This window comes from Arachis hypogaea, chromosome 7 (assembly GCF_003086295.3).
Source record: "Arachis hypogaea cultivar Tifrunner chromosome 7, arahy.Tifrunner.gnm2.J5K5, whole genome shotgun sequence".
Lineage (NCBI taxonomy): Eukaryota > Viridiplantae > Streptophyta > Magnoliopsida > Fabales > Fabaceae > Arachis > Arachis hypogaea.
The window spans coordinates 81081847-81095397 of NC_092042.1; the positions used below are offsets into that span (position 1 = coordinate 81081847).

The 13551-nt window shown below is 30.6% G+C and overlaps 1 protein-coding gene across 1 annotated transcript; it reads left to right on the forward strand.

Annotated features, from left to right (window-relative positions):
• Nucleotides 1-8164: 8164 nt before the first annotated feature.
• LOC112703725 (uncharacterized) lies at nt 8165-13342 on the forward strand. Its single transcript, XM_025755298.3, has 7 exons — nt 8165-8917; nt 9627-9934; nt 10124-10858; nt 11092-11220; nt 11764-11967; nt 12424-12624; nt 12756-13342. Exons 1-7 carry the CDS (start codon nt 8653-8655, stop codon nt 12876-12878), a joined length of 1965 nt encoding a protein of 654 aa, XP_025611083.1. The 5' UTR covers nt 8165-8652; the 3' UTR covers nt 12879-13342.
• The last annotated feature ends 209 nt before the right edge of the window (nt 13343-13551 follow it).

Consider the following 13551-nt stretch of genomic DNA (forward strand, 5'->3'; position numbering starts at 1 on the left):
AACTAAAAACTAAAAATTTAAAAGACAAATAACATTTTTCTTAAAAAAATCTTTTAAAAACTAATTTAACCATTTATTCATTAATTAAATTTCACCGAAATATGATACTTTGATTCTACTTAAAATGCTTCTTCAAGGAAATATTTTGTTCAGACCCTAAAAAAGACGAAACTATAAATTCAATATTCTGTGTATAAATTATTAAGCATATGATTGGGTTCAATTTTTTAATTTTTAAATGTAACTTCTAATTTGTATCAATAGACGCAAGGGAGGGTAACGCTAGAATTAACTTTTGAAAGAGATAGCTAAACAGTATTTGAATACTATGAAATAGTGAGCTAACTATGATGGACAAAACAATCGAATCATGCGGGGAATCTAAGCAGTTATAATTAATCTCTGGTAATAACCGAAGCAAACAATGACACAATACATACTGACACCAAATCAAATCAATGTCCCTCGCTCGCTATCTACAACTACAAGGCTTGAATTTTGTGCAGATGCAGTTTCCCACAAATTTTATGAAAATCACCAAGTTTAATAGTACTGTATTTTTATTTTACTAATAATTTATAGTGATATTCAAGTTGCTTTTTAATTTGAATATGGAAGGAAAGAAGGTGTTGGAGTCGCATATGAGGAGGAGAGGTATTTTATCTCGTTATGGGATCAGAGGAACGTCCAGAACTCGTATCTTACGAGTTGTGTTCCTGAAAACGGACAGTCTGAGTTGCGTTTTACTCAACAAATTTAGCCAGAACAAACAAAACAGGAGGTTCGAGTTGTGTGTTTCAGATCGGACCATGCGATTTGTGAAGTAAAATTTCATTTTCAAAGAACTCGTATAGTTCGAGTTGTTCTATTTTAGCTCAGAAAAATCTGTCCCACATTTTTGTCTTGTACACCATAATTCTACATCTGAGAATAACACACCCATACCTTCTATATCCATAAAATTGAGCCTATTCAAGTTTGGTATTTAATCAAAACTTATTAGATAGTATATTAATTTTATTTTCTAGCATATTATATAAGAAAATTATTAGGTGTACTCGAAAATATTGGTGTTCCAGTTATTTTAACCGTTGATTTTAATTAATATATATTATATATATTTTTTATAATTCAAATCAACAGTTAAAACAACTAGAAACACCGATGTTTTCGGTACACCTGATAACCTTCCTATTATATATGGTAGTAATGGAATCCACATACAAAGGCATTGAAATTGTATTATTGGGCCCTAGTGTAGAGTGAGTACAGTGTAGACTATAGTGTAAAAAAAGTAAAAAAAAAAAGGGAAATTGAGAGATTTCCACACCATACCTTACCTTGCCAGTTACAACAGAAGATAAAGGAGAAAATAGATTCTTCTCTCTTCAGTATTCCCAACAGAAACAAATAAATAATGTGTATTGAATTTATTAATTTTTGGATCCCTCCCTCTTCCAAGTAAACAAATTATTAATGGATGGTGTCACTAAGCAGCAAGAGGATAGAGGGTGTTGGCGTGAGGTTTGGATCGGTTTTGAGTTAAAAATTCATCTGATTTGAATATTAATTTTGTTTGCAATACAGTTTGGATCGGATGATTTTTTAAAAAAATTTGATCCGATCCGATCCAATTTCAAGCGATTTGGATTGGATTGGATTTGCAGTTTTGTAAATTAAAAAAATTAAATACATATAACAAGTCTTAACATCAATTTTAAATAATCAACAATAACATAACAACAAGTCTCAATAATATCTTTAAAATCCAACGATAACATAACAATAGAAATAAAATTATAGGTTAGTTAAAATAAATAAATAAATAACATTTTGAACATAAAATATTTGTTAAATAATAATAATACTGAATAATATAAAAATGTATAACAAATTGAACATGTTATAAGTATAATTGTAAATATAATAATAAAATAATAATATTATAGTATATTGTGCAGTTTGGATTGGATTAGATCAATTATGAAAAGTATATCCGAAATCTGATCCGATTCAACGGTTTGTAAAAATTAGAATCCAATCAAATCTGAATTAGTACGGTTTTAATCGATTTTCGATTTAAATTGAATTAAATGAACGGTTTAATTTGGATCGGTTTAAATTTAAACACCTTAGATAGGACCATAGATATGGGCCACCAGCATGGTTTGATTGACTAAATGTGCCCCAAATACAAGTATATATATCATCACCAAATACTTTATTTGTTGACATATATATATAGTTGTGGATTTAGATAATATTGTGTGATGGGAGAAAGTAACATTTAATTAGACGGTCCGTTTTGTCTGAAGAGTTACAAGGGAGGGATAAAAAAGGTGGAGAAAAGAGGAGTTGTTTTGAGAAGGTGAAACAAGAATCACATGGGAGAGTAGTGAAGCGGGGAGAAGAATGAGTGAAGCAGAGAAGCAGAACTCCCCATGACGTTTAAATTGGACAACCAAATGGGAAACCAAATCTCGTTGTTTTCTTCCATTTCCGTGTATGGACCTAAAAATAATTATGACAAAAGGAAAAGAATCGGTTGAATGCCCCCATTGACACAACAACCCTCCTTGGTACTTGCTATGCTTCCTATTCCCCCCTGTTCTCTGCCTTGCCTACACAATGCAACAATCAATTCCATCCCCTTCCATTATTATCATTAGGAAAAGTATGAGAAACTAATGAAATATTTATACAATGTGTACAATAGAGGTTTATAGAGTATTAGAAATATAACTATTAGTGTTACCTTTTTCTATTGAGTTCGAACCTTAGTGAACCCAAAAATCAGTTTAAACTTTTGGAAAGATGTTTATTATCTCTAGTACTCAAATGGTTATTCGATGGAGGATGTTTATTTTGTAACTCATAACTCGATTAATTATTTGACTAATTTTTTTTATATGGACAAAAATGATGTGTTATGCATTATTATTAGCATAACTAGAATCTTGATTTAACTTTTAAAATCTTCCAATATTACGATTTTATAATTTTTTTATATGGACGAAAATGATGTGTTATGCATTATTATTAGCATAGCTAGAATCTCGATTTAACTTTTAAAATCTTCTAATATTACGATTTTAAATAAGTCAATCGATTTTACAAAATTTATACTAGATCTGATGATTTTATGATTTAAATCTTGTTAAGATTTTACGTTTACGTACTTAATTTACTTTTTCAAGTTCACAAAATATCTCGATTTTCTCTACCTTAGTTATTAGAATGTTTGCGTTTTTCTTTAATATATAGTTAATTTTGTTTAGGTGTTATTAAGCAAATGGAATGGTTAAATTTGTTGAGAAGGGAAGAGGAATATCAAACAAAACCTAATACTAGTAAAATATTTTTGAAAAGCTTTTAAGTATATTGATTGAGCAGTGTTTTAGTAAATTTTAACTGTTGATCTTAATTATATATTATATATTTTTTAAAATTAAAATTAACGATTAAAAATGATTAAAATACCGGTGTATAGGTACCCTTAAAAGTTTTCTAATACTTTTTAATGAGGTTAGAAATAGCATTGTCTTTTTTTTTGGAGTTAAGAGTGGTATTATTCTTTGTGTAAATAGAGCTAACTGCATTAAGTGTTTACAATGTAATAAATAAGGCTTGTGACATTGTTGGAGGTACATCAATGCCCTTTTTAGGATTCTCCCTTTCGGCTTGCTTCAGAGCTTTGTGTCATTTTGCTGCATAGCTCTGATTCATGTTGGAGCGGGTAAATTGCAATTACCTTATAACCAACTCATGCACTGTTATTTTTCCCAAGTCTTCAATCGCTCTAAAAGGAAAGACTGCTAAACAAAATGATTGGCCTCGTGACAAAGTGATTCATTTCATTATTACTTGATAGTAAATGAAAAAGTTATTCATAATCGTAATTCATGATAATAATGTTGTTGAATGTTGCAAAAATTCTGTTAGGGAGCTAATAGAGTATTACAATGAGTTATTTATTTGGTTCAATATGAGTTATAAAATGAACACTTAAAATAAAATACTAATTTCTTAAATACAATACACTCATATTATCCAGAATAATCATCCGGATATCAGAAATAATAAACATCTGATATCTTATTAGATCGAACATCTCTAAACTTCTATTATATCCCATTGTACAAATATTCTATTGACTCCCTATATTTACTCGTGTTACAAAACCTTGGATCAACATCAAAAGCTGGAGATTAATGGTCAATACCTTAGCTAACAATTAATAAGAGAATTAATATATATATATATATATAATATAATATATAATATATATATATATATATATATATATCACGTGATGGGTGGTGAGACGAAAGAAATGGTTGTGATAATGCGCATGCTTGTGTCTGTTATTGTGGTGCGCGAAAAGAAAGGTAGAAAGTTGAAACATGAGCTTGAGGATACTTTACTAATTAAAACAAAGATAAACACTACACTATTGAAATAACATTCTTCTAATTAAAAAAACGGGGGAAGGAAAGAAGATGAAAGTGACAGGTGGCAAGCAAATGGTGTGGGTGAGAGAGGTGATAGTGACTGTACTAGGTTGGGGCCATAGGCTGATGGCTGTGGGGTCTGGTTCGGATCTATATTATGTTTCGGTCCATCACACCGGACCACCTGTCTCAGCCTTTACCGTTACATTCTCGGACTACTCGCTGCTCCCTTCTTTATTCTATGTCCTAACAAAATACTCTTAATTGTTTATTTTTTATTTTCAATCCAAACAAAAGTTAATATTCAAAAAAGTTTATAAATTTTGTTAGATATATAATTATTAATATTATTTTTTTTATCAACTTAAATAAATAAAATAAGTAATTTTATGATATAATATTAGAGTTTTAGAGAATAAAAAATATTAGGAAGTCAACAAATTTTATAATTTATAATAATTAGAAGTGAAAACAGACCAAATCAGACTTTACTCTTAACAGACTTGACCCTATCATATGATTGATCAGCCTGAACTTAACCTGCAGTTTGTTATGGCCTGACCTAAAATCTGTTAAAAAGCATGATAATTTTTTTTATAAAAATAAAAATATTATTTAAAAAATTATTTTTTAATAAACATATTTGTTTGTAATGTCATATTTAATATTTATATATGTAATTATATACTAACAGGTCCAAGTAAGCCTGACAGGCCAATAAAACTAATTAGTGAGTTTGGACCTGACCTATTAATATAATAAAATTTTTATATGAGTTTGGGCCTGTACCTATTTTTATAATAGGACAGACTAGGTCAAATACAGGCTAGACTGCAGGCCTCTGGCAGATTGTTTGGCCTTTTTCCACTCTTAGTAGTAATTAATTAATTATTATTAGTATTTTTAATAGTGTGTAATTATTCACTTTTTTTTGTTGGTTAAATACTAGCTAAATTTTAATAAAAATACTAACTACTTTCTCTTAGATAATATATAACTATTAATATTAATTTCTTTTATCAGTTTAAATTTTTGAGATGAATAATTTTATAATATTAACAAATATTTTATTCCAATATGAGAAATTTTACTCAGTCGCTCGTTATATTGCAGTACAGACTAATCATGAAGGAATATAATATGTAAGACAAGGCATACCAACTACTTGAGACTATTCAACTTTCTTTTTTTATATTCAACTACAATTTTATATATATGGAACTACTATATATACTAGACAATTTAAGAAAAAAACTTAACAACGAAATGCAATTTAGCTTAGGACGTCAATTTTTTTTTTCCTTTTGGTGAACAGAGAACGTCAATTTCAATAGCAACAAATAATAATAATATGTTTCTGATGTTAATTTCATGCAAAAAGCTAATTATAACGGCGTTCACGTAAAATAACAATATTGGTTAATTTTAAAATGCATAAACATTTTGTTAACATGCATTCTTTGCTTAAAATAATCAATTAAGACCGTTACTGGGCTCAAGAAGACCACTGCCACAATGTATTTGTTAATTCACACCCCTTCTCCTGAGTCCTGACACACTTTTGATTAAAATGTGTATTTTTTAAATGTGTTTATTTAGTTGCATTATGTTTTGAAACACAATTTAATTATCTTCTTTTAATTTATCGCAATTAATATTACCACCTCACAATCTAAACAAAAATATTATTTAGTCACCAAAAAAAAAACAAAAATATTATTTCTACACTATTAGTCATTAAAATCGACCATTAATGTCTTTGTGTATAAATATATATATGTAGTTTAATTTATTTTTAATATATATTTATATTTTAACATGTATTTTATATTAGTAATTAATTTTAATAAATAATTTTAGTATACACATAACATAACTCCAATCTAAATTGATAAATTATTCGATAAAATATTACATTTATTGTTACATTACAACAATATAATTATATATCATTACATTTAGTTTTTTATGCTTTAATTTGGTTAGTCATTTATATTTTGACATTATTGAAAACATATTAACTGTAAAATGATAAAATCACTAAAATGGCGAAACATTTTTACTTTTCACTATATTTTTTTGACAAGCATTGGTGTAACCAAAAAGATGGTAAAACATGAATGGGGGGTATATACAGGGTGGACATGGAATAAAAATAAACACGAAAAAATATTGAATTATTATTAACGTGCTAAAAGGTGCCAAGTTTGCAGCGGCTGAGAGTCACTAATCTCTAATCTTACAAAAGAAAACGTCAAATAATACACCGTTTTACTTTAAGTCTTAAACTAATCATGATTTCCTGGCTGTCAAGTGTCAACAATGCCAGTACTTATTACAGATTAAGGATCCCGAAAGTTTAGATTTTTGTTTCTATTTTTTAAAATTTGTTTTTGTTTTCTTAGACTTAGATTGAAATACTGGAATTAAATATTGTGTTTAGTAAATTAAATATTTTAATTTAGAGGCACAATTTTAACTGAAAATATTATTAAAAAATAACTCAAATCAATATATTTTATATCAATATAATACACATTTAATTTAGTTTTTATTTTTAATTTTTATCTTTTAAATTCTATCTTTTAGTTTTAATTTCCCTTTTAAATACGATTTTAATGAATTTAATTACCACTATATGGTTACTATATAAGTATATAACAAACTTTTATATTTGTATTAAATTAAATTACAAAATGTCTATATTCATAACTCATAAGACTATAAAAATGTAAAATATTAGAATTTAACTCCTAATTAAATATATAATAAGGCTTAATTTTGATAAAAAATTTTAGAGCGGTTTTTGTATTTTTTCAAATTACAAACATTTCGGTTTGTATTTGCATTGATAAATAAAAAATTATATTTATATATTTTTAGTTTTTAAAAATTACGAATATTCTTTAAAATATTTAAAGATATTTTTTAAAAATTAATTTATATTTATAAAAATTAAAAAATTTTAATATGCGCAACTTTAAATTTAAAAAATTATTTATTTAAATATAATTATTATTATTTGTATTTATTAAAAATATTTTAATTTAATTTACTAAATATTACTATTTTTAAAAAATTATATTTCAATATTCAAATTCAAATTTGATAAATTAATTTTAAAGAGTAAATATTTTACCAATCTAACCTAACTATTTAAGTTTAATGGCGTATGCATAGGCGATTAGGCATACAATATAAAATATAATTTAATTTTTTAATATATAATTGAGAGGAGCATTTATTTTTTAAAAGAATTTAAGTTAGATATACTCACAACTATAAAATATTTTATATAATAATTTAATTATATTTATTTTTTTAAAAGTTGTTATTTTTATTAATATAATATTATATAATTAAATACGTATCTAAAATTATCTTATACTTTAGACGCATTTAAATTTATGAAACACAAACACTTTTTTGTTTTGTAGATTTTCGTAATAGACACATTTTAATTTTGTCAAATACGCGTGTTTTTTATATCTAATGATATTTTAATAAAAAATAATTTTTTTAAATATATTTAGATATATTTAAATATTATTATACGTTAGCGTGTTTAATCTTATAAAAATTTTAAATTCGTTTATCTGTGTATTTACATATCTCATATTCTATAATATTCTGTTTTTGTGTCAGTATTTGTACATCATATATTCAAATTAAATTTTTAAGAAATAACTGATATATGATATAAGTTTGGAATTAAATAACGGGGTCACCAAAATTTAATAATAAAAAATATAAAGAGAAGGAGGCAACGAAAAAAGGAGGAGGAAGATAGAAGAAAGAGGCGTTGGAGAAGGTGAAAGGGAAAAGGGAATTTCAAAACTCAAATCAGAGAGAGGGCATTTTTTTTTTCCGCATCGTTCAACCCTCTCTCTTTTTTTTTTCGTTCTGTCTCTGCGTTCGTTCCCACTGGAAAACCCTAGGCGTTGTGCACACTTCTCGTCTCACATTCAATCGTTCCGGCGAACTTCAGCCGCCGGAAATGGGCGACGAGCCACCGCTGCAGAAGAAACCGTTTATTTTAGCTGAGATAGGGTTTAGGTTGGACATCGGAAACGGAGATCTTGAAGTCTTTTAATTAATTAATTGATTAATTAAGAGATTTTAATTGGTATTTAATTTCTGGAACAAAGTGTAACTGCCTGCGGCGGAAACCATTGCTGTTCAATTTTGGTTGTTGTTGAAGATGGCGAGGGGAGGGCAGTGCTTCGAGAAGCTTCGGAGGTGCGTTCGGACGGTTTTCTTCGTGGCGGCATTGGTGGCGTCTCTTCTCGTGTCGTCGCTGCCGGTGCTGGTGGCGATGGTGGACGTGGTTGTTCCTTGCACGTTGATATCCAGCTTCACGTGCATCAGGTGCTACAGCTTTAGAGAGCATTTGAGACTATACGCTTTCAAGAGTTCCTTGACGGATATTCCTCTCGTTTCTATCATAAGATCCATCATCATTATCTGTATGATTCGTTTCTTCTCCTTTTTTCTGCTTTCGCTATGATGATAATACAGATCCCTATGTTGTTGCTGGTGTTTCAAGGATTCATTCATTTTATTTTAAACCTTACTTTATTCAGAACACTTTTTCTTTTCATCTGTTTTGTTGAGGATACATTGTTGAAGGTACATTGCTTGCTTTGTCTATCAAACTCCAATTTGTTTGTTTGTTTTCCATTCAGATTGTTCTTTGTATCGTTTCTGCCGCTTCTTCCGTGGTGCATGTATATATTTTGTTGGAAAAATTCGTTGGCAGATTAAAGAGCATGTTACACTTCATCTAATAATATCATGAAGTTTACATACTAAATCATATTTTCAGTTGTTATTGTTATTATTATTATTATATATCAAATAAATAATAAAGCTGAAATACACCAGGAATTGCAGACTAATTTGTCTTTCCTATTTTCGTCTATCTCTTCCTTCTAGAAAAAAAAAAAAAATAGAAGTATTGGTTTTGTGGGGGTTAAATTTGAACTTACAAGTTCTTATTTCACCTGGTTTTTGGTTAAACGTTTTCTTTATTACTTTGTATATTTTGCATTATTTGTATTGTTTGCGTGCAGAATTGGCGATGTTTCTCATATTGGGCTTTGTTAATTTGTTCATTTACAAAAGTTCCATTCTCATGTTGGGCTTGCATTTTTTATCCCTTTCCTGTGAGTGCAGGTGTTTATTCCATTTGTGATGCTCCCGGTCTCTCCCACGGTCCTTACCTTGGAACTGTGACTCTGTCCTCCTTACTCTCGATTGTCCTTCTTTCAGTGAAAGCTTGCATTTTCAGTGTAAATTCCCAGATTGAAGCGGAAGCTTCGGTTTCGCTTACTAGGAAGAGACTTCATTTGAAGAAATCATGGGGAATGCCTGTCTTGTTTCTGTCATCAGTTGTGTTTGCCCTTGGACATACTGTGGTTGCCTATAGAACCAGCTGCAGAGCAAGGAGAAAGCTTCTGTTTCATCGAGTTGATCCTGAAGCTGTAAGTTTTTAAAGTTCTTTTTATGCTCTTTTTGTAGTTTGATTTCTTTGGAATTAAGTAGTTCTAAAGCAATATTATTCTCCAGCACAAAAGCAAATTTCCGGATTCACAAGCCTTGAGTTGTTTCCTTTGTTATGGCACACCTATGTTAGAAAATGATTTATTTATTTGTTTTTGCTAATTATGCAGGTCCTTTCATGCAAAAATGTTTTCTCTAGCTATCAAAAGGTCCCACGATCTCCTGCTGCTTCTGGGGGAAAAACCCCCAAAAGTGACACTGAAATGAGGCGCAGACCTTTTGGACCAGCTCGTGATGAAGAACTGCCTGTCAGATTACTTGCTGACTCAGACAGCTTATTCATCAGCTGCCAAGGGCTTACCCTCCATTATAAGCTCAGCTTGCCTGGTTCACCCTCAATTAGCTTGTCCTCAGCATCGTCCTTCCTTGAATCTAGTACTTCTTGCAGCACTTCATCAACAGCTGGAGGGTTGCAGAAATTCAATAGACAGTTACTGTCTGCGACTCCAAAAATCCAGCAACAACTCTGCAGGAGCTATAGCAATCAATTCCATGGCTCTTCTCTATATGCACCTCTTTTAGATGGTCCTGAAACTTCTCTCTTTACCTCTGATGATATCCCTGCATTGCATTTAGATGAAATTCACGAAGGCAGTGAAACAATGAAATCAAATCCTTTGCGTTTGGAGCAAAGTTTAAAGGCAGCTGGCCAAGTAGGCATTGTTTTAATACATGGGTTTGGTGGAGGAGTGTTCTCTTGGCGGCATGTATTGGGACCTTTAGCTCAGCAGAGTAATTGCACTGTTGCTGCATTTGATAGGCCTGGCTGGGGCTTAACTTCAAGGTTACGACGGGAGGATTGGGAGAAAAAAGAACTTCCAAATCCTTATAAACTTGATAATCAGGTGATTACTATTTATCATTAGTCATTGTACTAGAAGGAATTATTTGTTTTATATGCTCTAGTTTTAATTGAACAAGTATTAGCCATGAAACCAGAGCTATAAACAGATTGCTTTCCATTTAAGAGGTGGGTTTACTTTTTAACTTTCAAGGGCTAGTTTTCAGTTTATATTCAGTTAATGGCCTTTTCAGTTTCCTCAAATATGACGTATCTGATGGAGGTCTGTTTTTCCAGGTTGACCTGCTTTTATCATTCTGTTCTGAGATTGGATTTTCTTCAGTTGTGCTAATTGGTCATGATGATGGAGGATTGCTTGCTTTGATGGCTGCACAAAGAGTTCAAACAACGATGAATTCTTTCAATGTGTGTACTTTTCCTTCTTTTTCCCCCTCCTCTCCCTACTTTCTTTTGCATATTAGATAACTTTGATTAGCTGAGTTTTTTATCTGAATTGTGTGTAAAGTAAAGCAAGACTAATGGACTTGTGAGCGTTATAAGAGATTAATTTTGATAAACTATCAAATGTAAATTAAAAATAAATAAATACGCTTTCTACTAATGATATATATAGTGATAGTGAGTGTGAAAGTCCAGCGTTTATTGATATGGGAACACATGATTGGATGGTTAGGTAAAATATTTTACTTTGACAATGTATCAAGATAATAGCAAAGCCTCTTTCAAGGTTTCTTTCAAAACTACAATATTTTTCTGGAAATTCAGCAACACCTAATGTGTGTTTCTAGGTTAATAACTTATTTTTGTGATGTTGATCACAATGGCATTTCATTTAACTGATTCTTGTTCTTTGGTCCTGATCAATAGGGAATAGTGGGGTTGTATTGCTAAATGATTAGTGACTTTGCATAGATTTAAACGTGTTCATATCCGCTCTTTGGTTTTCAGGTTACTGTGAAAGGGGTTGTATTGCTAAATGTGAGCTTGTCAAGGGAAGTAGTCCCTTCCTTTGCTCGAATCCTTCTACATACATCGCTTGGAAAGAAACATTTGGTTCGTCCTCTTCTAAGAGCAGAAATCACTCAAGTGGTGAATCGTCATTCATGGTATGATGCTACCAAACTGACGGCAGAAGTTTTGACTCTCTACAAGGTATGTTGTTAGCTGTTAGATTTGACAACAAAAGTTTATTAAGGTGCATCATTATATGTTTTCGCTTTTGTTAGCTAACTCATAGCAAATCACTTGTATGGAAAGAAAACTTGTTACTTAACCAAATATAAATATTGTATAATGAACTATCAGAGACTTATAATGCCTAAGAATACTTATAAAAACCTTTAGTTCTTGTTTTTTATGTTAAACATTTTTATGGAAGGACTTTGGTGGGAGGTTTAAGAGCCTTATTCAATGGTTTTTCTTTCGCAAACCTTTTTCTTATCCTGGCAAGTCATGGTAAAATTTCCAAATTTGAAAACTCTGCTCTGAAATTGTTATATATTATGTTTCTTTTTCTTCCCATCTAGGTGTTTGTTCATAATGCTTATATTATCTCTTCCGGAGACATATTTAATTTACTTTCACTCATGATGCTTCTACGTATGTTAGGCTCCACTATATGTCGAAGGCTGGGATGAAGCACTTCACGAGATTGGAAAATTGTCTTCTGAAACCATCCTTACGGCACAAAATGCAGAATTGTTGCTTGAATCTGTGGAAGACATTCCGGTATTAGTCATAGCTGGTGCTGAAGATTCCCTCGTCCCTCTGAAATCCTGCCAAGCAATGGCATCAAAATTTGTAAATTCTGTAAGTATCTTGGTCCCTATATCCTAATGGTTGCAACCTGTTTGAACTTCACTTGTTACTTCTCAAGACATATGACTTCATCCTTTTTCGAAGTTTGCTAATAATTCATGCGGATACTTTTCCCCCTGCAGAGACTAGTTGCAGTATCTGGGTGTGGCCATCTACCCCATGAGGAGTGTCCGAATGCGCTGCTTGCAGCTGTATTGCCGTTTATTAGTAGATTGTTCTCTGTATATGACTCGCCAAGCCAATAGGTGGTCTCTTTCCGATTTGAATGAAAATATACATAGGTCAATCCATTTTGGTGGCTTTGGTTTTCCCCGACCCCGTTCTTTTTTACTTTTTTTTTTTTACTGTCTTTATCTTTTTCCCTTCCCTTGCAGTTTTCTTGGTTTCCTCTTCACTTATTTCCAAGCAATATCAAAGAGAAGTGGATAAAAAAGGAATCTCTTCTCTTTGGTGTTTTTGACGTGGTAGCTTTAGGAGTTTTTTAACCTGTATCTAAGTATCTTCCTTCCCTTCCCTGCTCGCGCTATTGTTTTTCTTCTTAGCTGTCGATATTTATGTCCTTTCCAGCTGCTTCTCATTTCCCACTGCCAAAGACGGTGGGGGAGGATAGCATACATTTGTAAATTTAATTTATTATCAGATTCATCATGAATATATTTTAGCGCAGTTGCTTCTCACATGAAGCTAATGTATCATGTATGTTTCATACTAGATTTTTTTTTTTTTGATGTGTGTATGATTTGTTAACTTAAACCTACTTTTATGATAAATATATTAAACTGATACAATTAATTAAATTGCTAATGTTGTTAACATATATTATTCCGAATAGAACCATTCGAGTCCTAAAAATTAAAAAACAAGAAAAGGGAAGAATTAGGTGGTGTTTGGTACGAGGAAATGTTTTTTGTTTTTATT

Excerpts from the sequence above, each read along its gene's own strand:
- LOC112703725 (XM_025755298.3), top strand. The coding sequence starts at position 8,653 with ATGGCGAGGGGAGGGCAGTGCTTCGAGAAGCTTCGGAGGTGCGTTCGG. Across the intron at positions 8,918-9,626 it reads AAGATCCATCATCATTATCT|GTGTTTATTCCATTTGTGAT; the intron begins GTATGATTCGTT and ends CTGTGAGTGCAG. Across the intron at positions 11,968-12,423 it reads AAGTTTTGACTCTCTACAAG|GCTCCACTATATGTCGAAGG; the intron begins GTATGTTGTTAG and ends TACGTATGTTAG.